The sequence below is a fragment of the Pelobates fuscus genome, chromosome 2 (genome assembly GCF_036172605.1).
Source record: "Pelobates fuscus isolate aPelFus1 chromosome 2, aPelFus1.pri, whole genome shotgun sequence".
NCBI lineage: Eukaryota > Metazoa > Chordata > Amphibia > Anura > Pelobatidae > Pelobates > Pelobates fuscus.
In genome coordinates this window covers 41,507,186-41,530,672 of record NC_086318.1, presented here as the reverse complement: position 1 = coordinate 41,530,672, position 23,487 = coordinate 41,507,186, and the positions used below count along the sequence as shown (strand labels likewise).

The window sequence follows — 23,487 nt, the reverse complement described above, 5'->3', positions numbered from 1 at the left end:
AATCAGCTTTAGATGCATAAAATTGGCATATCATGGCAATCACTTTTAGATGCATAAACTTGGCACATCATGGCAATCAGCTTCAGAAGCATTCAATTGGCACACCATGAAAAACAGTCAGATGCATACCATTGGCACACCATGGCAATCAGCTTTAGATGCATACACTTGGCATATCATGGCAATCACTTTTAGATGCATAAACTTGGCATATCATGGCAATCACTTTTAGATGCATAAACTTGGCACATCATGACAGCTTCAAATACATAAACTTGGCACACCATGGCAATCAGCTTTAGATGCATAAACTTGGCACATCATGGCAATCACTTTTAGATGCATAAACTTGGCACATCATGGCAATCAGCTTCAGAAGCATACAATTGGCACACCGTGGAAATCCGCTTTAGATGCATACAATTGGCACACCATGGCAATCCGCTTTAGATGCATACAATTGGCATACCATTGCAATCAGTTTTAGATGCATAAAATTGGTACATCATGGCAATCAGTTTTAGAGGCATACAATTGGAACATCATGACAGCTTTACATACATAAACTTGGCACACCATGGCAATCAGCTTTAGATGCATAAACCTGGCATATCATGGCAATCACTTTTAGATGCATAAACGTGGCACATCATGGCAATCAGTTTCAGAAGCATTCAATTGGCACACCATTGCAAACAGTCAGATGCATAAAATTGGCACACCATGGCAATCAGCTTTAGATGCATAAAATTGGCATAACATGGCAGTTTTAGAGGCATAATTTTGATATATCATGGCAGTTTTAGAGGCAGAAACTTTACACATCATGGCAATCAGTTTTAGAGACATACAACTGCTTACTCACAAACTCAGAATCAGAAATTTTGTTGTCCTGCTCTTTCATCCAGGCACCTCACGTTGATTATCCTAGTGGTGGAACTAATGTAGAGAGGACCGTGGTGCAAGTATGTTTTTTGGGCCCCCATCTAGTGAAAGTGTGGCCAAAAGGTAGATCTCCATCTGTCGGAGAACTTCAACAATAATATGCCAGATGGAGATCTACCATTTGCACATCATTGCAGGGTTATATTTGTGAGCAGTGTTTGAATGCATGTTTTTGTATTAAGTATATGTGTGCATGTATGAGTGTATTTGTATGTACTGTTGCTATTGGAATGTAGTGGTGTACTTGTTTGTAATGTTTGCATCTGAATGCAGGGGTGTTTGTATATGTAGTGTAGGACTTTAAATGCAGGTGTGCTTTTTGTGTGTAGTGTTGGTGTTTGAATGAAGGGGTGTTTGTAGATCATTTTAGTGTTTTAATGCAGGGGTGTATTTGTATGTAATGTTTGCGTTTGATTGCAGTGTGTGTGTGTGTGTAGTGGATGCAGTGTGTGTATATTGTGTTTATAAAATATACATATACACAATGTGTGTTTCAATGTAAGCATGGTTTTTGTATGGAGTATGTGTGCAGTGTATACACACACACACAGACACACAAATACACACATTGACACAGCGATACACACAATGACACTTAGTTTCCCACACACAGATACACAGACACTCATGTACACAGATACACACAGATACACAAATACACACACACACTGACACAAAAGGACACGCATAGACAGGAGGTGAGGGTGACAGTGTGGGAGGGAGTGTGTGTACTGGTAACAGTGTGGGGGGCAGTGTGAGAAAGGGTTACAGTGGGTGGGCAGGGGGAGAAAGGGTTACAGTGTGGGGGGGGGCAGGGGGAGAAAAGGTCGACAGTGGGGGGGCAGGGGGAGAAAAGGTTACAGTGTGGGGAGAGGGGCAGGGAGAGAAGGGGTTACAGTGGGGGGTAGGCAGAGAAGGGGTTACAGTGGGGGGGAGGGCAGGCAGAGAAGGGGTTGCAGTGGGGGGGGAGGGTCAGGCAGAGAAGGGGTTACAGGGGGGGAGGGGCAGGCAGAGAAGGGGTTACAGGGGGGGAGAGGAGGCAGAGAAGGCAGAGAAGGCGTTACAGTGGGGGTGGGGGGCAGGCAGAGAAGGGGTTACAGTGGGGGGAGGGGGCAGGCAGAGAAGGGGTTGCAGTTGGGGGGAGAGTAGGCAGAGAAGGGGTTACGGGGGGGCAGGCAGAGAAGGGGTTACAGTGGGGGGTGGAGGGCAGGCAGAGAAGGGGTTACAGTGGAGGGAGGGGGGCAGGCAGAGAAGGGGTTAGGGGGAGGGAAGGCAGAGAAGGGGTTACAGTGGGGGGAGGAGGGCAGGCAGAGAAGGGGTTACAGTGGGGGGAGGGTAGGCAGAGAAGGGGTTACATTGGGGTGAGGGGGCAGGCAGAGAAGGGGTTACATTGGGGTGAGGGGGCAGGCAGAGAAGGGGTTACATTGGAGTGGGGGGCAGAAAAGGGGTTACATTGGGGTGGGGGGGCAGGCAGAGAAGGGGTTACATTGGAGTGGGGGGGCAGAGAAGGGGTTACATTGGAGTGGTGGGGGGCAGAGAAGGGGTTACATTAGGGTGGGGGGGCAGAGAAGGGGTTACATTGGAGTGGGGGGGCAGAGAAGGGGTTACATTGGAGTGGGGGGGGCAGAAAAGGGGTTACATTGGGGTGGGGGGGCAGGCAGAGAAGGGGTTACATTGGAGTGGGGGGGGCAGAGAAGGGGTTACATTGGAGTGGTGGGGGGGCAGAGAAGGGGTTACATTAGGGTGGGGGGGCAGAGAAGGGGTTACATTGGAGTGGGGGGGGCAGAGAAGGGGTTACATTGGAGTGGGGGGTAGAGAAGGGGTTACATTGGAGTGGGGGGGCAGAGAAGGGGTTACATTGGGGTAGGGGGGCAGGCAGAGAAGGGGTTACATTGGGGTGGGGGGCATGCAGAGAAGGGGTTACATTGGAGTGGGGGGGCAGAGAAAGGGTTACATTGGAGTGGGGGGGGCAGAGAAGGGGTTACATTAGGGTGGGGGGGGCAGAGAAGGGGTTACATAGGGGGGGCAGAGAAGGGGTTACATTGGAGTGGGGGAGGCAGAGAAAGGGTTACATTGGAGTGGGGGGCAGAGAAGGGGTTACATTAGGGTGGGGGGGCAGAGAAGGGGTTACATTGGAGTGGGGGGGGCAGAGAAGGGGTTACATTAGGGTGGGGGGGCAGAGAAGGGGTTACATTAGGGTGGGGGGGCAGAGAAGGGGTTACATTAGGGTGGAGGGGCAGAGAAGGGGTTACATTAGGGTGGGGGGCAGAGAAGGGGTTACATTAGGGTGGGGGGCAGAGAAGGGGTTACATTGGAGTGGGGGGGCAGAGAAGGGGTTACATTAGGGTGGGGGGGGCAGAGAAGGGGTTACATTGGAGTGGGGGGGGCTGAGAAGGGGTTACATTAGGGTGGGGGGGCAGAGAAGGGGTTACATTGGAGTGGGGGGGGCAGAGAAGGGGTTACATTAGGGTGGGGGGGCAGAGAAGGGGTTACATTGGAGTGGGGGGGCTGAGAAGGGGTTACATTAGGGGGGGGGCAGAGAAGGGGTTACATTGGAGTGGGATGGGGGCAGAGAAGGGGTTACATTAGGGTGGGGGGGCAGAGAAGGGGTTACATTAGGGTGGGGGGCATTGTTTGGGGTCTGTGCCCTACCTTCATTACACATCCCTGGCGGTCCAGTGTCTCCCTGGTGGTCCAGTGGGGTAACTCTCCGGTCTGCAGCTCCGCCGGGTGCTAAGCTGCAGGCCGTGTAATAAAAGTCTCGCGAGCTCCCAGAGTGTTGCCATGGTAACGCTCTGGGAGCTCGCGAGACTCCTATCACACAGTCTGCAGCTCTGCACCCGGCGGAGCTGCAGACCGGAGCTGCTGGGCAGACTGACTGGAGGGAGCCCGGCGGCATACAGGGCAAACCGCCGGGCTCCCTCCTGGTGTCAGTCTGCCTGACTGCCCGGCGGCCCTGGATGTGTGGGTCAGCGCGACCCACTGGGAATCGCCCTGCGACCCACACTTTGGGAACCGCTGGGCTATACTATGTCTTGTGTTTTATACTTTTAGGTCATACAGATACATGGTAATATTGCATGTTTTATTATCCACATCTGGTTTATGTACCACCATTGTGCTCTCACCATACTGTTTATTATATTTTACACATACAGACACACAGACACACACACACATACAGACACACACATATATACAGACAGGCACACATACATACAAAGACACATGCAGAAAAAAACACAGGCACACACACACACACACACACACAGGCAGACACATACAGAGACACACACACAAGACGCACATACATACATACATACAAACAGACAAGCACACACACATACATACATACATACATACACACACAGACAGGCACACACACACATCCATACATACATACAAACAGGCACACACACACATCCATACATACATACAAACAGGCAGACACACACATCCATACAGACAGACACACATACATACATACAGACAGACAGAAACACACAAAATGTTTATGTCACCCTCCTGTTTCCTACCTTTAAGGTGCAGGAGGGTGACATTCCCTGGGTTCCAGTGGTGGCTCAGGTGGATGGGAGTCAGAGTTCCCACTCTGACTCCCTCTGCTTCCTCCCGCGCGGCTCTCAGTTTTAGCTGGGAGGAGTGACGTGCGGTCACTTCCTCCCAGCTTGTGATGTCATCACAGGGGGCCCGGTCACACTGTTAAAGCGCCCAGCGCTGACCGGGCCCCCTTACAATCCATATCCATCGGGTGGCCCTGACCGCATAGGCTGGATCCCTTGGACGGCGTCCCCGGCGGTTTGCCGCGTGGGCTGGGGTCGCAAAAGATGATGGCGGCGGAAATCCGGTCACAGGGCGGCCGGGCCCCTTGGAGTGGCGGGCCCGATCGCAGCTGCCACCCCTGCGACCGCGGTATGTACGCCGCTGCCTGGGGTACCCCACTGGTGACAAGCCCAAGCTTCGAATATACTCCATTGACTACAACCCTCTGTTGCCTGTCACACAGCCACTGCCTTACCCATTCAACAATATTGGAATCCAAACAAAGATTGCAGTTTATTGATAAGCCTTCTATGTGCAACAGTGCCAAAATATATAAATATATTGTTTTATGAATAGGTCAACTGGTAATTTCACTAGAACAAAACAGAGACCAAATTTAACAACTCACAGAAGAGGACACATATTGGTTAAAAAGACTCCTGGGTATCACGATAATGTTCCCACTAGTTTTGCTAGATTTTTTATATTTCTTTTTATTTATTTTAACATAATTATAATATATATTATGCTTCTCCTTTACTCTTACTAATTGGCAGTTTATTTCAAATGGTTGTAATATTCTTACAATAAAAAAAAAAAAAAAGGATATTATGGAATTACTAATAAGGAGTGTGTAGCGGAGAGCTAGTCTTTCACAGGTTAACTCCACTAAAGATCCCAGCAAGGCTCAGGAACAAGTAGTAAAATACCATAGAATAATATTCAAAGCAAGCAAGGTAATCCACGAATATCCCAATACGGATCACAATGACTGGACACATAGCATCAGGAGCAGAACTGAACTTTTAATCACTCAACCTTCTTTTAAAGCATTCTCCCATGCAAGGGAGGGATTTACAATAATTATTACAGTAGCCAATCAAACACGAGTTGCCACCCACACATCCCCTCCTCTTAGTGTGACACATAATCCCATTATACAAGACACAAATTCCCTGGGTTTCTGGATGTACCCCTAAACATAGGGGTACCCCTTTAAATGTTACATCCCCAGGTAGCCCTGATCTGGGGGAAACACATATCCTAAAATCACCCGGATCGGACCAGGTGTTCGGGAAATTTATGGAAGTACTAAAAAGACCAACCGCGCTGGGTTTAACAGCCGAAAAGGGTTCCATGTATTTTGGCCCTGTGGTCGGTCACAGAAAAGGGAATGAAACACAAGAATGGCTTAGAGAGGAGAGCTGAGCTGTTAGGAGAGCTGGGGAGGATTCGGGTAAATCCCCTTCATGGGGTTCTTTCTACCGAAACGGGAAGCGTTCGGTAGTTTGTACACAAATTGGCAGCAGTGTGGAGGTCTCAGCGGTGTTTGCCTAACCGAGTGTTCGATTTGGGTTACAGACACTCGACAGCAAAACACAGCTGTTCGGGAGTTTAAAATGACCGCCTCCACGTGTTCGTCTCCCGAATGGCGGCCACCCAGAGAACAAAGAACCCACTACACGAACTGCCAATTAACCGTTTGCAACATTGTTGCGAATGGTAATTGGAGGCACACTTACTCCTGGGGTGGTCTGATTGTTCGGTAGTTTCACTCGCATAATAACTGGAGTGATTTTACCGAACAATCAGGCGAATGCTGCATACACTTCACATATACATGTTAAAATTCAACCAAACACATAAGAATAAATGCAGTTTTTAGGAAAGCCCAATGCCATCCGCTACAGAGTGGAGCAAAGATTTTAACTAAAAAAAACTAGGGAATGTGATAGCAGTATATAAATATTTACAGGTTCGAACCTAAACCTAAAGGACAAGACGTCACCCATCTAGATTTGAAGAAAGGATTCTGTAAAGTAAGAACAATAAAGGCTTGGAATAATCGGCCTAAAGAATTTTTTTTTTATCTTATGCAGACATTGTTAAAAAATATATCATCATAATTTATTGGGAAAACAATATTCAAGGATATAATAGTTAATGTGTGGGGAAATATCTTGTTGATCCAAAGAGAAAGGTAATTGCCTTTTTGGAGCGACAAAGGAATTATTTTTTCCATTTTGGGGCATAATTGGAAAGGTGTACAAATTGATTTTTCTTTCTTGCTGATCAAACGCAGAAATAGAGTATGTATATTATCTTGTAATTATGAAATGACAAGTCTACTTTAAAACTTAAAAGTTTTATGTTAAAAGGAAAAAATAAATGTGACAAAGAGGCAAAAACAAGAAACATGAAGGTTCTTTCCTTCTTCCTAACACATCACTGGCGTATGAAAGTAGTTTATGTGATAAGCGAGACATCAAAAAAACTTCGAAATGCTGTACAGTTAGATAATATTACAATCAGCCTTTGTTTCTTTTTTCTCTCCTCTCTGCTATCTTTCATATATATTTCACTTTGTTCTATAAAAACTCCCCCAGGATGTCAGAGCAGATGGTCCATCTTCAGGTATTATTTCACAGTGTTGTACTTCCTAATCTACCATGTATACACAACTGATTGTGTATCTGTTTACTGTCTGGCATAAATAATATAGCAGATAATTATACATGCGTGTAAACATACACATATACAGACACAGACATCAGAATCGTGGACACCTAACGATATATTGCTGTCCAAGTGAAAATGCCCTCCTAAAAAGAGAAGAACCTTCTAGATTACATTTGGAGGACTGTGGCCTGACTGAGACCTCAACAGAAAGGTAAACAAAGCAACTTTAGATTGTAAACTCATGAGCCATCTAGCTTAGTACTTTGGATAAAGGACTGCAAATGCTAACTGGCAGGGTCCTCAATTCCATTATATTGCAATTTCTATTTCGCCCGAATGTACAGTGCTTCAGAATATGTTAGAGCTTTATAATTATGACTAATAATTGCAGGCAACAATGCCAAAAATGAATGAAAGCAATTCAACAGTACATGGGATTTTATAGGAAATTAGTATACCTATATGTGTTGGAACACCAGAAACTAAAATTCTATTACTGTGCAATAATTATTCAAATACAAAGAGTTAAGAGATCAATTAAAGAAACAGAATAGCCTTGATTATGTACATGTGCATAGTAAAATCAAGAGAGCAAACTGTAAAATTTACAGCCCTGTATCGAATATTGACTACACAAACACAGAGAAATACTTTTTTCCATTCCTCATAATTAAAGGGACATGCTGGGCACTAAAACAAGTTTTATTAAAGGAACACTATAGTCATCTAAATGACTTTAGCTAAATAAAGCAGTTTTAGTGTATAGATCATTCCCCTGCAATTTCACTGCTCAATTCACTGTCATTTAGGAGTTAAATCACTTTGTTTCTGTATATGCCGCCCTAGCCACACCTCCCCTGGCTATGATTGACAGAGCCTGCATGAAAAAAAAAAAACTGGTTTCACTTTCAAACAGATATAATTTACCTTAAATAATTGTATCTCAATCTCTAAATTGAACTTTAATCACACACAGGAGGCACTTGCAGGGTCTAGCAAGCTATTAACATAGCAGGGGATAAGAAAAATCGGAATTAAACAGAACTTGCAATAAGGAAGCTTTAATAGGGCTCTCTTTACAGGAAGTGTTTATGGAAGGCTGTGCAAGTCACATGCAGGGAGGTGTGACTAGGGTTCATAAACAAAGGGATTTAACTCCTAAATGGCATAGGATTGAGCAGTGAGGCTGCAGGGGCATGTTCTATACACCAAAACTGCTTCATTAAGCTAAAGTTGTTCAGGTGACTATAGTGTCCCTTTAAGTCATTTGATAGTTTTGGGCTCATTTCATAAGCTGTATTTTCTTTAGAATAATCAAAGATATACCGAATATACTGAATAAACACAATTTGCCACATCTTGCCCATTCTAACATACAATCCTGCCCTAGCCATGTACATACCTGGAGTGTTCTTTTATTATTGTTTATACAGTGTCAACAAATACTGGAGTGCTGTAATACGGGTGAACTAACATACAAGTAAGTGAAACAAGACAAGCTGGACATACAGAAACAGAAGGTGCTGAATGATAAAAGCTATGATTTATATGTTGCCTGAAAACCTTTACCGCAGACTAATTGTACTAAATTAATAAATTCCAAAAGCAAAAAATGTCTACACCCTAAACACATTCTAATAATAGAATACTGAGTGGAAAGTAGGAGAGCAGGTAGAAATGGACGTAGGACTGTGATCATGAACGTTGCCCAGAAGAACATTAGAACACCTCGTAAACACCTTTTTGGAGAATGCTTACATCCTGAGAAATGGGCTTCCAAGTGTAAGATCTTTGTTCCAAGGACGTCTTAATATTTCCAGATGGAACATGTACATTATCAGCGTAAGATACTCACATGCACATTTTGTTCCAGAGTGGATCCCAACATCTAGTGACGCTTTGTGTTTGTTGTGAAATGCTTCTTCGGCGCCACTCTCAGGCTTGCGAGCAACAGAGCTTTGAGGAATGACGTCATCTGCAGTTACCAGCAGACCTGCAGGGGTAAGATAAGAGCACATTTTAAATTGATACGGAGGTTAAAAAAAAAAAAAAGAAAAAGAAAAAATTTGGTTTCATACTGAACTAGTCATGAAACAATTTTCAACAACGCTGCAAAAAATAAATGTATTAAAATATTAGAAGTACGAATCAATTGACAAGAGGATGCACAGCACAGCAATATAGGATGCAACAGAATTTAATGGAAATTCACTCATGCATAGGATGTGGCTTGACTTAATTATCGAAAAACTATTTAAAGTGCACCTGTTGGGCATGGTGGCATTTAAAAGATAACATTTCAGATGTATATTGTGCCAGTTAAAATGCAATAAGAGTTTGAGGGTTTCATCATAAAGAAACACAAATTAATGCAATAACAAGCAATATAATTGCAACAAAAAATGAGGGGTTTTCACTACGTGTTCCACAAACTACAGGATAATATTCCATAAGCAATTTAAATAAGAACTGTACGTATAAAGTACAGGAAGGAATGGAAAGTGGGCCTGAACCTGAAAATCAACTTGCATTTCAAACCTTGGCCCAAAATAGTCACTAGAAATGTTCTCCATGTCTATTAGGTTTTCAATTTAATTATTTTGCAGAGAATTCACAGTTTAGTACATTATTAAACCCTTAACATTTTATTGAAAAAAAAAAAATAACAAAAATTACCTAAATGAATTTAGCATGTTGTTTGAGTAAATGTTGTGAAAGTGTGAATATTGTTTATTAACCCTGCTAGGACACCTCTCCCAGTATTCCAATTCTTGTTGATGCCCTTTTTCTAGTGCAATTAGTGGCCAAATGCTACCTGTCAAACTAGATTGTATATTGTCATAATCCCAATCTGGTCATCACACATCACAAATGATACGCATTTAAACTCTGGCACTCCCACAACTCTGACCAATCACACCCATACGTGTTATTATTTCCTATGCTCATAGTTATGCCTCTAGGCAACACTAATAAAACAGAGGTTTATTATTACAGAGATTATAACCCAGCAGTGCAATATAAGTTATGACTGTGAGAGAAATGTAATTAGAGGAAAAAGCGCCACCTGCAGTACATAATGCAGACTGCAGGCATACACAAGACTAAACATAAATTTGATCTGCTGCAAGATAACAGACATAAGCAAATGCTGAACACATTAAAGGGACAAATTGATTTTAACTAAATTTTTTAGAGAAAGAAGGCACACTAAAATATATATATAAAAATGCTCTTCCAGACAAAATACTATGAACTTTTGGTCTAAACATACATGAATGTTAAAAGAATTCAAAATAGCAAATTATCCAAGACTAGAATCCAGTGCTATTTACTATTTGTCAGGTTACATTAAGCACTGCATATGCATTTGCTCATCAAGCTCTTGTATAACCAGTTCATACTAAGTACTTGGTGTGTTCTTCCAATTACATTATTGTTATTTACTGGCTTTTACTGCGTGCGTGGGCACAGATTGTGTTTGTTATCTTCCAAGATTCAAAGGATTTGTGTACTTTTAAACACAATGTACAGTTAAATAGGGTAAGTGGGAGCATCTTAACTAGATAAGATAGATTCTTTAAGTTAACATTTTGAAACATTACTTTTTAAATTTGTGTATTTTGAGGATGCATCAAATACTCTAATCCAGGCTTCCTTAAACTCCGGCCCTCCAGATGTTGCTGAACTACAACTCCCATGATTCTATGAATGAAATAGATAGGCTGAGAACCATGGGAGTTGTAGTTCAGCAACATCTAGAGGGCTGGAGTTTGGGGAAGCCTGTTCTAATCTATCAGAGAGTCATGATGTTGACAGTACTCGGTGGGGGGGAAAGGTTACAGCTTACCTCGTTTGGTTCTTGCATCTTTGATCTCTTCACACAGTTTGTTGAACTCAGGATCCAGTTCAGCTGCAATAATGGCGTGCGCGGTGTCCTTTAGAGTGCAAGCACGGTGTCTGATAATTTTATCTATAAAATGAAGAAAAAATAAATTGTAGTCAGAGGATTTCTGAATTGGCTGACTTTGATGAAAAAAAACAACTAATTTGAAAAGACCGTCTATTCAATGATACTCTTTATGAAGTTGCTTTACAATTAATCTCTGCCACCATAAAGAAATACTTAAACTACCTAAATTACAGTGATAACACAATTAAGTCTGTGATAGTCAAAAAACGTCACAACGAACATATTGTTCACTAACTTGGAGGCTGAACAGGTGCAAACATGTGGTTGGCAGTTAGAATGATGCATATAAATGAAATACTACACACCATAGTGTTGGGTGTCTCTTTTTTTTAAATTAGACTGTTCAGTCACTCACATTGAAGGAGATAACAGACAGGTGACACTGGGGTGCAGGACTTTTCAGTGCTGCATATGGATGTAGAAAAACTGCTCTTCCCTTTCCACATCATGGAAATATGTCTGCTCTATTTAGAAGACCCACCCCATTTACACTATGGGTGCTAGGAAACAAACCGTCAAAAATCTAGAGAAATGTGGTCTCTAAGTGTGTATGAGTGCCTGTTTATAGTGCGTATATGAAATAGTGTAAAGCATATGTGGGAAATGATTGGTGGGATGATTGGTGGGATGATGGGTGGATACGTGAATATGGCTTGGTTGCAGGATAAATATAAGTTGTGGCAGGGATGCAGGGTGCAATGTGACTGGGTGAGGTGGTAGGTAAAGGTGACTAGGAAGTTAGGGATATGTGAACCCAGAGATGGATTATGGGTAACATCAAACAGAGTGTGAGCAGCTATGGGTAGATGTGTGATTGGGTTGGTAAATATATGTAAATCAGTGGGTGGGGTGAATGTGTGGGTGACTGTATGAGGATATGTAGGGTGTGTGACTGGGTGAATTTAACTAAATTGGAGCTGATAAGATAGGCAGGTTTTGCTCACATTTCTGCCACGCATGTTGTTAATAAGTAGGGAGTGTAAACGAGCATCTACAGGAGTGGCAGACAATGTTAATTTGCATTTAAAAATGAGGATCTAAAACTAGCAAAAAAAAATAGTTTGGTGACTACGAGGGCCCGGAACTGAACAGGCTGTTAAAACATATATTTTATACAGCATAATGGCTGCACAAGCATTATGGAAGATGTAGTCCAAAACATTTGGATAAATAAATATGTGGTGGTTGTACTTGTATTGTAACATTTTAAAGTGAAATCATCCAAACACTGTATAAATCATAAACGTCAAACTGTACATATTGACATTACATTTTTATTATTGTAATGGCCATAAAATCCACTCTATACTTACCTAACCCAGAAAGACACATCATCCTTCAAATTAGCCATTTAAAGACAGAATGTATCATTTCAAGGTACATGAATGCAGAGACCCTTTAAGTGATTGTATAGCAACAGAAACGGTTTGCACATCTAAATGTTTCTCCTTTTTTTGCAGCTCAGTTATAAATAGCATTTTCACATGGTACTTTTCATAGCTGTCAATAACACAGGTTCGATTACTTTTAGGGTCATGTCTGCCTGTCATGCTGCAGGATTCGAGATAAAGATTACCATTCAGTTCGGCAAAAATAAAGCCAATATCCAAGGAGTTTCTGAAAGAACAAAAATGAATGTACCCTTCCTGGCTCACTTATTTGGATATTGTAATTTCTATTATCAAATCAAACAGCACTTGAATACTAAATAATACTAAATAATTAAATACTACTGATAAACGGGAGGGGTGTGTACATCAAACTTGCAGTGAAGTGAAGTAAAAGCACACAGACTACCAGATGGCATGGATACAGCATTATCATTCAAAGATGTCAGGGATGTGAAATACTCATGGACCCCTTTGCCCACTAATCTGCACAGAATCCCAGGCTGTGCAAACCTAAACCTATTTTTCCTTCTTTATAAAGCGGTATCATAGCTAGTTGTTAAAGTGTGCCATTTTCTCCAACGTGACAGTGCCTCTTGATGAAGCACCTGATTAATCTTTTTCAAATGTAGCCGACATCCTGTTGGATGTCACACTCTGCTGGGATAATACAGAGGTTGCAGCTGCACATGGCACACCGCGTGGTCGCTTCCTGATGTGACCATATTACTGAATAACATTTTTGCCCCTTTTTAAGATAATTTTTTTTCAGGCATATCTCGGTCTGGAATGTGGTCTAAGAAACCAGTGTGTTCAAAACAAGGCAAGTGTCTGCAACTCCCCATATGCACATTTATATGACCATAAACAGTGTGGCATAAATAACTCACTGTGTGAAAAAGAAACAAGCATCCTTTCAGTGTCAATCCAGGTGTTAGCAATAAAAGCAGCAAATATGCCAAATGTTACCCTTTGCTAGGTTACAGGATCATGTTACAATGTAAAAACAACCATGGTTTATTTATACCTATTTACCAATGTAAGAAGTCAAAGCTTCATGTTGTTCCAACTTTCACAGGGTTAGCCATCGCACAGCGTGCAGCCAGGTAGTATATTTCAGTACAGATTTAAAAAGCGGATTTCGTTTTCTTCACTCAGTATGTCAATCAGTCACGGAAAATAAAAAAACTATATGTATTTAAAAGGGTGAAAATAAATAAAACCTGCGCTGGTTCTTTTTTAACAAATAATTTTTATACGCCGGCAAACATGGCATATGTCTCAGCTCGCTATTTTTCTCTTGACTGGCAGAGTGCAGTAATTATGAGCTTGCTACTCGACACATCTTGCTTCTGGCAGAGAAAGGTTTAAAATCAATACAGCCTGAAGACAGAGGAGAAAAAAAAATAATAATAATTGTGAGAGCACTATCTCTCGATGTGCTCATTATTACCTCCAGGTTCCTTGTCTGGATTGTATTCCAGAGCATTGCTGCAGATAAGGTCAACGTCCAACAGGAAATCTTTTGCCGTCAGGTAACGATGTTTGTCGATTTTGGTCATTATGGTAGAAAGGTCCATGGGCTCTCTGATAACTTCCAGGTAATCAGAAACCTGCAAAATAACCCCAGGCATTCGTTTAAAGAGGTAACTTTCAGAAGGTATTGGAGTTAATCAATGTGTTGCTATTACGGCATCCAGTGCTCACTGATGTAATATAGGAGATGCAGTGATGACTGGGCCCCAAGCAACCAATAACGATGCAATAAGCTTTCATCACCGTAGTATGAGCACGGGAGTAGGAGAACTGCAAATGCCAGTCCCAATTAGCCGAGGTAAAAAAACTAGATGAGTTGGAGAATCTTTCCAATTCAGATGTTTTGAACTTTACTTTCCAGTTCTCCACAGTTCCCAGCTTAGTAAATAAACCCGTAAGATTCCAATGATGAGGATATGACCATTGTAGGTGATGTTTCCTATAAGTCTCATCATGTCAGAAGAATCTTAAGGAAATGGAAGCCCTCAACATTTGCAGAGCTACGTCTGATGTCAGCATGCTGGTGACAGGTGTCCAATTGTGGCATCCCAACCGCCCCCTCCCCACTTGGGTCACACAAGTTCACCTCTCATTCATGACATCTGAGTGACATCAATGGAGGAGGATCGGGCCGATGGGAGAAGGTGGTCTTGGCGCTGGAACGGAGGGGAGTTCTAGATTACCTTTAATTTAGGTAGGGTTACACTAACCACAAACAGTATTTTATTTAAACACTTTTTTGGTTGGAGTAACGATTCAAGCATAGCTGAACAGAGACAGACATATGAGCAGCAGGTTACCAGGTCACAGGTATCCTGCTATTACCTGTGATGTTTGTTAGCACCACCCTAAATGTGTGTGAAATAGTTTGTATAAAATTATTTTTTACTGGATACCAAACAATCCAAAGAATGTATTCACACCACAACATGCTGAACATTCACCTTATGACCATCACATGCAATGTGTTGCCAAAAACAACTTGAAAGCAATGATGAAGTACACGGTGCTGGGGACCTCATCTGACTCCAAGACATTAACACAGACTACTAAACCCCGGCACGATGGCTAATGCTAACAAATAACCCTGTGAGAGTCTGTTCACAGTCAAAAGGTTAATGGCGAGAACACAATATAAATCCAGTACACTCATCCTTGCCTCTCTCTTTTACACGGTAATTTTTTAAGTTACAAAACCTTTTTCCCTTTAGTACCCTTGAAAGAATCATACTAAATTCAGAATCCGGAAGATACAAAATACAATGGATTTAGCATAGGTTGAGCTGATCGGGTATAGAGGACAGCAAGCTCCGAGAGCCAGGAGAATACCAGAGGCAGTAGGGCACATAGTAGGATAAAAAGTGTCAAAGTGTTCTAAAGAGTTTGAAAGATTATGCTGGAATGGAGCCATAACCACTTTTAATTACTGCACCTTTCCAACTCTGGGAACAGTTGCCTTCATATCCTTTAAATGGATCTAAGCACAATGACCACTATTGCTCAATGTAATCATTGGTACAATCAGCCATCAGTGCTCTCTTCCCTCTTGGTGAAAACTGCTTAAATTGTTTAAGAAAAACTGGATCACATTAACTCTCCAGCTTTGATGGCAATGTTAGGCTGGGTTGACACTAGCCAAATAGACTTTTTTTTTTTTAGGAATTCCTAATAAAAAACACAGGGTGTCAGGGCACCCTGGACATCATTTATGACCTGTGGTACTTGGGGATTAACATTGAGAGAACCTGCAGTAAGGAGCCCTATTCCATTTCATCAATCTTTGACAGCCCTGTTATTGAACGGATTTACGGAGTCTATTTTTACTGATCTAGAGTACACATGCATGTAACTATACCCTATTCACAGCCACATCTTGTCTAGGCTAAACACAACCTTCGTGAATTCTCTGTAAAATAATGATCTCTACATTTAATAAAAGCCTAAACAATATGTATATATATATATATATATATATATATATATATATATATATATATATATATACACACACACATACATACAGAAAAGAGAACAGTACTAACTTTCTCCCTACAGTGATATTTCAGTAGGGGGAGGTTTATCAAGACTATTTTGGATGCAAAGAGGTAAATGCCAAGACACATTTTATTGGCTCCCATGGCAATCACTGCTAATTTAGCGGTGTCCTGGAATAGCACCTGTTTTCTCCTTAATAAATCTCCCCCACAGAGGCCTCATAAACATGCTGGGGAGCTGCTGTCTATGCACTGGCATTGCAGACTCAGTTTGTGGGCAAACACTCAAACTAATCATAGATTCCTTTCTTTTACTGCGCTTCTGCCTTAAGGAGAAAGGTCCTACAGGGTCAGAGAACGATCAGAATGTCACACTTCATCACGTTAATACATCTGATATTGTGCCATGCTGATCTATACAAAATGCTCTGTGTATATATATATATATATATGTATATATAGAAACATGATGAACTCTGTTCCTTTCCATGTCTTGGAGTCAGGTGAAAACCCTATAACCCTAGGAAGCAACGACATGCACAGAAGCGGAGATTGTTTCCAGACAATTAAACAAGTCTAGAATTTTTGCTTTTGGAGATTGAATTATTTATCTTATTAAGAACTCCTTTGCACATACACCGTAGTTTAATGCCCAATTCTAAAATTCAGCAAATTTTGCAGCGAGCCTCAGTTGGTCATTTAACAGTTTGGCCTTTGTCGCCATATTCTAGCGATTCCTAATCTTTTGCACTTGGACAGCTTCCAAAAATGCTCAGCAAAGTGGCAGGATCGGATAATGTGAACCACTGCCCACAATGGCACAAGTGCCAAAGATTAACCATCAGTGTCAATCTTATAACATATGTCTTGTTTACACAAAATGAAAACACAAAGAATATCTTTAGATGTGCTCATTTCTAAAAAAAAAAAAAATAATCTTCAAAAATCTGTGTAGCTTACATTAGACATCTAGTTTTTGGGAGTTTAAGAATTATTTGATTGATATCATTTATTGTTACTATTATTCAAAAGTCAGGTACAGTTAAAGAACCAACCCTACTGTAAGACCTGTGATACAGATATGTAAATTGAAGGGAATATAGGCACACCCACTGGTCTATTACACAGTAAAGATGGTTCCTGACTTCTAACTCACTCTGTACATATATCTTAAAAGTTCATATGCACTGCTAATTATGGCTTTAATATGAAAATCAGATGGAATCTAAAAGTACCATTTGTACAAATATTTCTGTATGACAATATCAAACTGCAATAACAATATGATTCGGGGTCTTTACATGTTCATTTAGCTACTTTTAAATAAGCAAATATTAAAATAAAAATGTTCTTGGAATAGTACTGAAAAATGGCTTCTAGAAATCTGTAAGAAGACAAGGAATCCAGTGAGCAGTTACTTAGTTTCACAGTCTCATTTTTTTTTTTGCCTTATATGATATGCTGCAAGTTATGTGGATGGGATAACCCAACTATTACAAACTATAACGGAGGTTGGACTGATAATGCGAATCGGATCACTTCCACATCTTGGTAGAGGCCAAGAGCTTTAGGTGCTGTGGGAGTCTTGGACAAATTGCTCACAAACAACATGACACATCTGGTGCTTAATGTGCAGGCAGTTTTTTGTAATTCTAACTGTATTGTAAAAATGACTTCTAATTATTAAGTTGCAGCCATAACATCAAGAATAGATCAGTTATGACCTTACACTTTCCCAAATTCTATTTGTCAGCAAGATTGTGTTTTCATGATGGTAAAAACCAAAGCCTGGTCACATGAATGAAGGCTCAATCTATAGTAAGATAAGCTTTACATTTTGGTAGGTCACCCCAACATGCTAACTAGCCAACAATGAGCTAGCTTGAATGCTAGAGTGACCAATTTCACAGTAGATTTAATCAATGCAATCCGCTTCACTGTTGTGGCGTTACTGAAACAAGACCTCTTCAATATCCACCGGTTTGCTGAAGATGTTGAAACGCTTGTCCGTGGCCAGGCGCTTTGTAACATCCCTCAAGAACAGACGCAGCTCCCTCAACGTGTTTTCTTCATTGTCCTCCATTCTCTGCTTTTCCACCTCTGACAGTTGTTGAATTTGGGGAGGCAGAGCGGGTGGGAGGACCTCCAGAGCTTGCTGTGCTAAAAAGAACAAAAATAAAAATAGAGCAGAATGATGTATGATTCCCCTAAAGACAGCTTTTAAAATGTATGGAAGCATATTTGGCTGACATGTGGGTAAATGGACACTTTTCATTATAACCACTAACGTTTATCTGGTACCCAAAGCCCAGCCTCAGTTCTGAATCTGTTCTAAGCCATCCAAACTTTGGGTTCAATAAAAACCTGCTCGGACTAGGCTGAGTCACCGACAGTCATCCACTGCTACCCCTTGCAGACTAACCACTACAATAAACTGTGTATTTTACCAAATCCTGGCACAAAACTAGCGGTTTTATCACACTAAAACATCAACTGAGCCAGCGACCAAACATAGATTCCCCACTATGGAGCATGGGATTTGTAGTTTGATAAAATTATAGGAAAAAAACATTTTTTTTAACTCATTTGTGGAAAAAGGTCATTTTCCGTTTCGGTTTTCGGCCAAGGGCATCCTGAATTTTTGGTTTTAGCCCAGCATTTGCATTTTGGTGCATCCCTACAGAGTACTGAGAGCAAACAGTCACCCTGTCACATTACCACAGTGTTTCAGAGAAACAGAGCAGGATGAACTTTAGTACTGTTAACAGCTTTGTTAGAATTATTTACAAAACAAGTTAAAAACACCCACCTCAGTCATGTTATTATTAAACTGTACAAACAATGTAAATAGTGCATTAAACATACTACCTATAAATACAGTTCAGAGGTCCCTGCCTCTGCAATTGCTTGGCTTACCAGCATTTTTCCTTTTTGGTGGTGGCGTGGCTGCCTGCTTGAGTATCATATCCTCGAAAAACTTTAAGCGGTCTTCTTGGTTAGGCCTGTGAATGACAAAAACCTCTTCGTACTGGATCCTGAAAATGCATTTCACCTGCAATAAAATACAAAATATTTTTTAAAAAAATATGACATAAAGCTGCTAAATGCACAGAAGTATACAAAATACAAAAATCTGTATTGTATGGATAATACATTCCTACACGTAACCAACGGGGAACTCTCAAATTGCTGAGGAACTACAGAGGCCACGATACTTTGCCAATCTGCTTGGGGCAGGATATCTACCTTTCAAATGTTTTTTTTTTCCAGGCACTTACAAGGTCACCTCCAAATGACAAAAAATAAATAAAAAATGACACCAAGAGACCATTTGCACTATAAGTTCTGTAGTAGTTATGGTGCACAGAGTACCCCTTTCATAAAAATGTATTGCTCATCTACAGAATATACAGAATATATTAAACCTAAAATAATAGGAAATAAATGATTTTGCTTCTCTCAATAAGATAGCAGCACACATTCTAATGAAATTAATGTAAAGCTAAATTTAGCTTGGCTTAATATTTGTAGTCCTATGTTACTAGCCAGGCCTCAAAGGGGTGAATTTCTACTCTCCAGGGATACATTTGTAATCGCCAATGTGGTTTTATGCTAGTAAAGTGTCTAAAAATGTAAATTTCATTAAAAAAAATAATTGAAACTACACGTTTTTTTTATTAAATGTAAATTTTGTTTAGTTTGTTTTTTTCTCTTTAGAAGAACCTTAAACTGTGCCCTCTAAAAAGACAGAAAGAGAATAAAGTGGTGCAAAGAGCAGCTCTTTTATATGGTTACTGAGAAATAAGCAAATGCCACAAAGAAAAAAAAACCCAACCTTTTGACAATACAAAAACCACCCATGCTCCTAACAGTATAAATAATACCTTAGGCTAAGATAATCAATATAACACTGTACATTTAATTTTCTACCTGGAAGGAAAGTTAACTGACTGGAAAGAACAACTCCATCAGCGGCAGCTATCACTAAAAGCCTTGATCAACAAAATGTCAACAATATCAGCCGTTGGTAAGTGGGGTGGTTGTGTATGCCGTAGAAGCATTTATTAGAGCAGAATCCTGACAGAGTCCTATACAATTCAAACACATGGCATAATTACAAAGGCGAAAAGGGATTGCCTCTCGGTGCCCATTTACTCCATCATGTCTCCCAAGACATCAGTGAAGAGAAGGAAGCCAGGAAATAGTTATGCGAAGATCACTCAAGAATAAACCTCACAATAAATACAAGAACTGTTTCAGTATATCCTGATAATATTCCATATTAAAGAGATGGAAATTTTGGATTTTCATAAGTGTATGTTTTAAGAAAAGAGAAAAAAAAAAACCAACCATATGCACTGCTTTGGAACTGCACTGAAATTAAAGGGAAACTCCAGTGCCAGAAAAACGATCCGTTTTTCTGGCACTGGAGGGTCCCTCTCCCTCCCACCCACCCACCCACCAATGCCCGGTTACTGAAGGGGTGAAAACCCCTTCAGTGACTTACCTGGGACAGCGGCGATGTCCCTCGCCGCTGTCTCCGCCTCCGCGACGCTCCTCCTAGTGATTACGTCGGCCGGTGGGCGAGACTAATCTCGCTCACCGGCCGAGGAGACCTAATGCGCATGCGCAGAAATTCCGCGCATGCGCATTACGTCTCCCCATAGGAAAGCATTGAAAAATCATTTCAATGCTTTCCTATGGGGTTTTGAGCGACGCTGGAGGTCCTCACACAGCGTGAGGACGTCCAGCGACGCTCTAGCACAGGAAACCTGTGCTAGAACCCAGGAAGTGACCTCTAGTGGCTGTCTAATAGACAGCCACTAGAGGTGGAGTTAACCCTGCAATGTAAATATTGCAGTTTATGAAAAACTGCAATAATTCGGGATTATTCGAGCTCCTAGTGACCGAATAATCTAAATTTTATTAAAGACAGGAGGCGAATATTTGCTTATCTTTCTTTACTGAAACTCCCAGCAGCAAAGAAACAGTTAACAGCAGTGTAAAAAAGTTTAACCAATCAGAGTGCATCACAGCAATATAAACTGTCATCAGGCTCCTCCCAATTCCTCTTTCTTGATGTAGCCGATCAGCTGTAGAGTCAACCATGTAAAAGTAGTCATTAAAACGATGAACAGGTAACGGTGAAGGTATCTTTAAGGATGAAGGTAGTGATCAACCCGCAGGTAGAGTCAAGGCAGAAGGCAAGCGATCTTCACACTAGGAGGAAGGAGAAATATCGTGAAAGTATGGTCTCTTTGGCAAAAGAAAACCAAATAAATGCAGTGAACTGACTTCCAATTTAGTGCAAGCTCTAACTATGGTAATAACAGAGTGGTATAACAGTAAATGACCATCTAGAATTTGATGAACTAAATATAATATAAAAAACGGGTTATAATAATAACGACCTAATGAGTCTAGGTTAGCGAAAGACAGGATGTAAGTCATAGTTAGAAATTGGAGGTAGTACAGGATACTTACCTAGAAGGGTGGGAAGAGAAAACTAGGGTGGGAAAATATTCGCCTCCTGTCTTTAATAAAATTTAGATTATTCGGTCACTAGGAGCTCGAATAATCCCGAATTTTATGGCAAGACAGGAGGCTTCATATTTGCTATTTTAACGCACAGATAGTAAGGACAGAGAAACGTGAGGAGAGTGTCTAAAATAAAAGGTACGGAAGGTGGATTCTCTAGACCAATCAGCGGAGGATAGAATTTCCGCTAAGGAACCTCCAGCTAAGAGTGCTGAAGAGGCGGCTGCACCTCTAACCGAGTGAGCCCCGAAAGATGCATCAATGCCAGCCAGGGCTAGGAGCCATTTGATACAGCGTGCAATGGTAGGGCACGAAACTGGTTTGTGAGGCCGTACATAGGATACCAGGAGGGGCCCGGTAGGTGCTCTGAGAAGGGTAGTGCGAGCGATATAGTGTCTTATGCACCGGGCTACGCATAGGAGTGGTCTCTCCGAGAAGTAAGGGTAGCTCACGGTAGATGAGTTGGTCTTAGTGCGTCTAGTGATGTGAAAGTGTACCCCCTCTGGTGTGAAATCGAGGGCGTGAAAGTCGAAAGCCCTGATGTCGGAAACTCTTCGGAAGGAGACCAAGCAGAGGAGGAGAGCTAATTTGGCTGATAATTGGCGTAGGGAAAGCGCTTCGTTGTCCGGCCAAGCTTCCAAGAACGTGAGCATGACGGCAACGTCCCAGAATTGATTATATTTGGGATTCGGGGGTCTAGCGATGCGGATGCCCCGCAAAAGTCTGCAGACAGACGGGTGTTTGCCCACCGAAGATCCTTCTATAGGAACGTGCGCTGCAGAAATAGCAGACCGAAACACGTTAATGGTCCGGTAGGATTTACCCTGGTCGAATAAAGACGACAGGAAGTTAATAATATTAATTATAGGTGTTGAAAAGGGATCAAGGTTCCTTTCCAAGCACCAGCAACTCCATAGGCGCCATGCAGAGATGTAAGAGCGTCTGGTTCCTGGGGCCCATGAGTCCCAAAGGAGTCCCTGAGCAGTTGTCGAAAGGCCTGAGACATTCCACGATCCCCTGAAATGGTCCAAGCCACTAGTTGGAGATAGTCTTGGATCGCCAATGGGTGAAAGTTGCCTATCGAGTCTCTGAGGAGGTCGTGGGTGCAGGGTAGTAGCAGGGGACAGTCCACTGACATTTCCAGTAGGTAAGGGTACCATGGTTGGGCCCGCCATAGCGGGGTCACTAGAGTTATCTTGACACCTTGAGTTCTGAGAAGTTGTAGCGTGCGTGGAATCATGGAGAATGGAGGGAACGCATATGCCCCTGACATCGGCCACTTCTGTAGGAAGGCATCGACTGCAAGGCACGCTGGGTCCGGTAACCAGCTGTAAAAAGCGTCCGTCTGCCTGTTGAGGCGAGATGCAAAGAGGTCCAGGTTGAATGGTCCCCGGCAAATCTGGAGATGCTGAAATATTTGTGGATTCAGTTGCCAATCGCTGGAGTCCCTCCAGTGGCGGGAGAACCAGTCTGCGACGAGGTTGTCTGTTCCCGGCAGATATTCCGCTCGCAGGGAGATATTCCTGTCTAGGCAGAACTGATATAATTCCTTGGTCAGGTCTGAGAGCATCTTTGATTTGGAACCTCCTAAATGATTCACGTAGCGGACTGCGGACACGTTGTCCATTTTCAGCACAACTGAACAGTTGTAGGCATCTTTGGCGAAGCTGCGGATTGCAAATGAGCCTGCAATCAGTTCGAGGCAGTTGATGTGAAGTGCGCGTTCTGAGTGGGACCAGAGTCCTCCTGTAGAGGTTTCCGAGCAGGTTGCGCCCCATCCGAGCAAACTTGCATCTGATTCCAGGATGAAGTCTGGTTGGGATCCGAAAATGGCTCTTCCATTCCAGGCATCCATATGTTGTAGCCACCAATG

At 41.9% G+C, this 23,487-nt stretch overlaps 1 protein-coding gene across 1 annotated transcript in view; it reads right to left on the bottom strand.

The window, feature by feature from the left end:
- ATAD2B (ATPase family AAA domain containing 2B) overlaps window positions 1-23,487 on the bottom strand; it is a 126,208-nt gene that overhangs the window by 30,357 nt on the left and 72,364 nt on the right. Inside the window, exons 20-24 of the mRNA XM_063442117.1 lie at window positions 18,993-19,128; window positions 18,040-18,236; window positions 14,000-14,159; window positions 11,036-11,158; window positions 9,041-9,178 (exon numbers count right to left, since the gene is read on the bottom strand). Of these exons, the coding sequence (XP_063298187.1) occupies window positions 9,041-9,178; window positions 11,036-11,158; window positions 14,000-14,159; window positions 18,040-18,236; window positions 18,993-19,128 (754 nt within the window). The remainder of the gene's footprint in view (window positions 1-9,040; window positions 9,179-11,035; window positions 11,159-13,999; window positions 14,160-18,039; window positions 18,237-18,992; window positions 19,129-23,487) is intronic.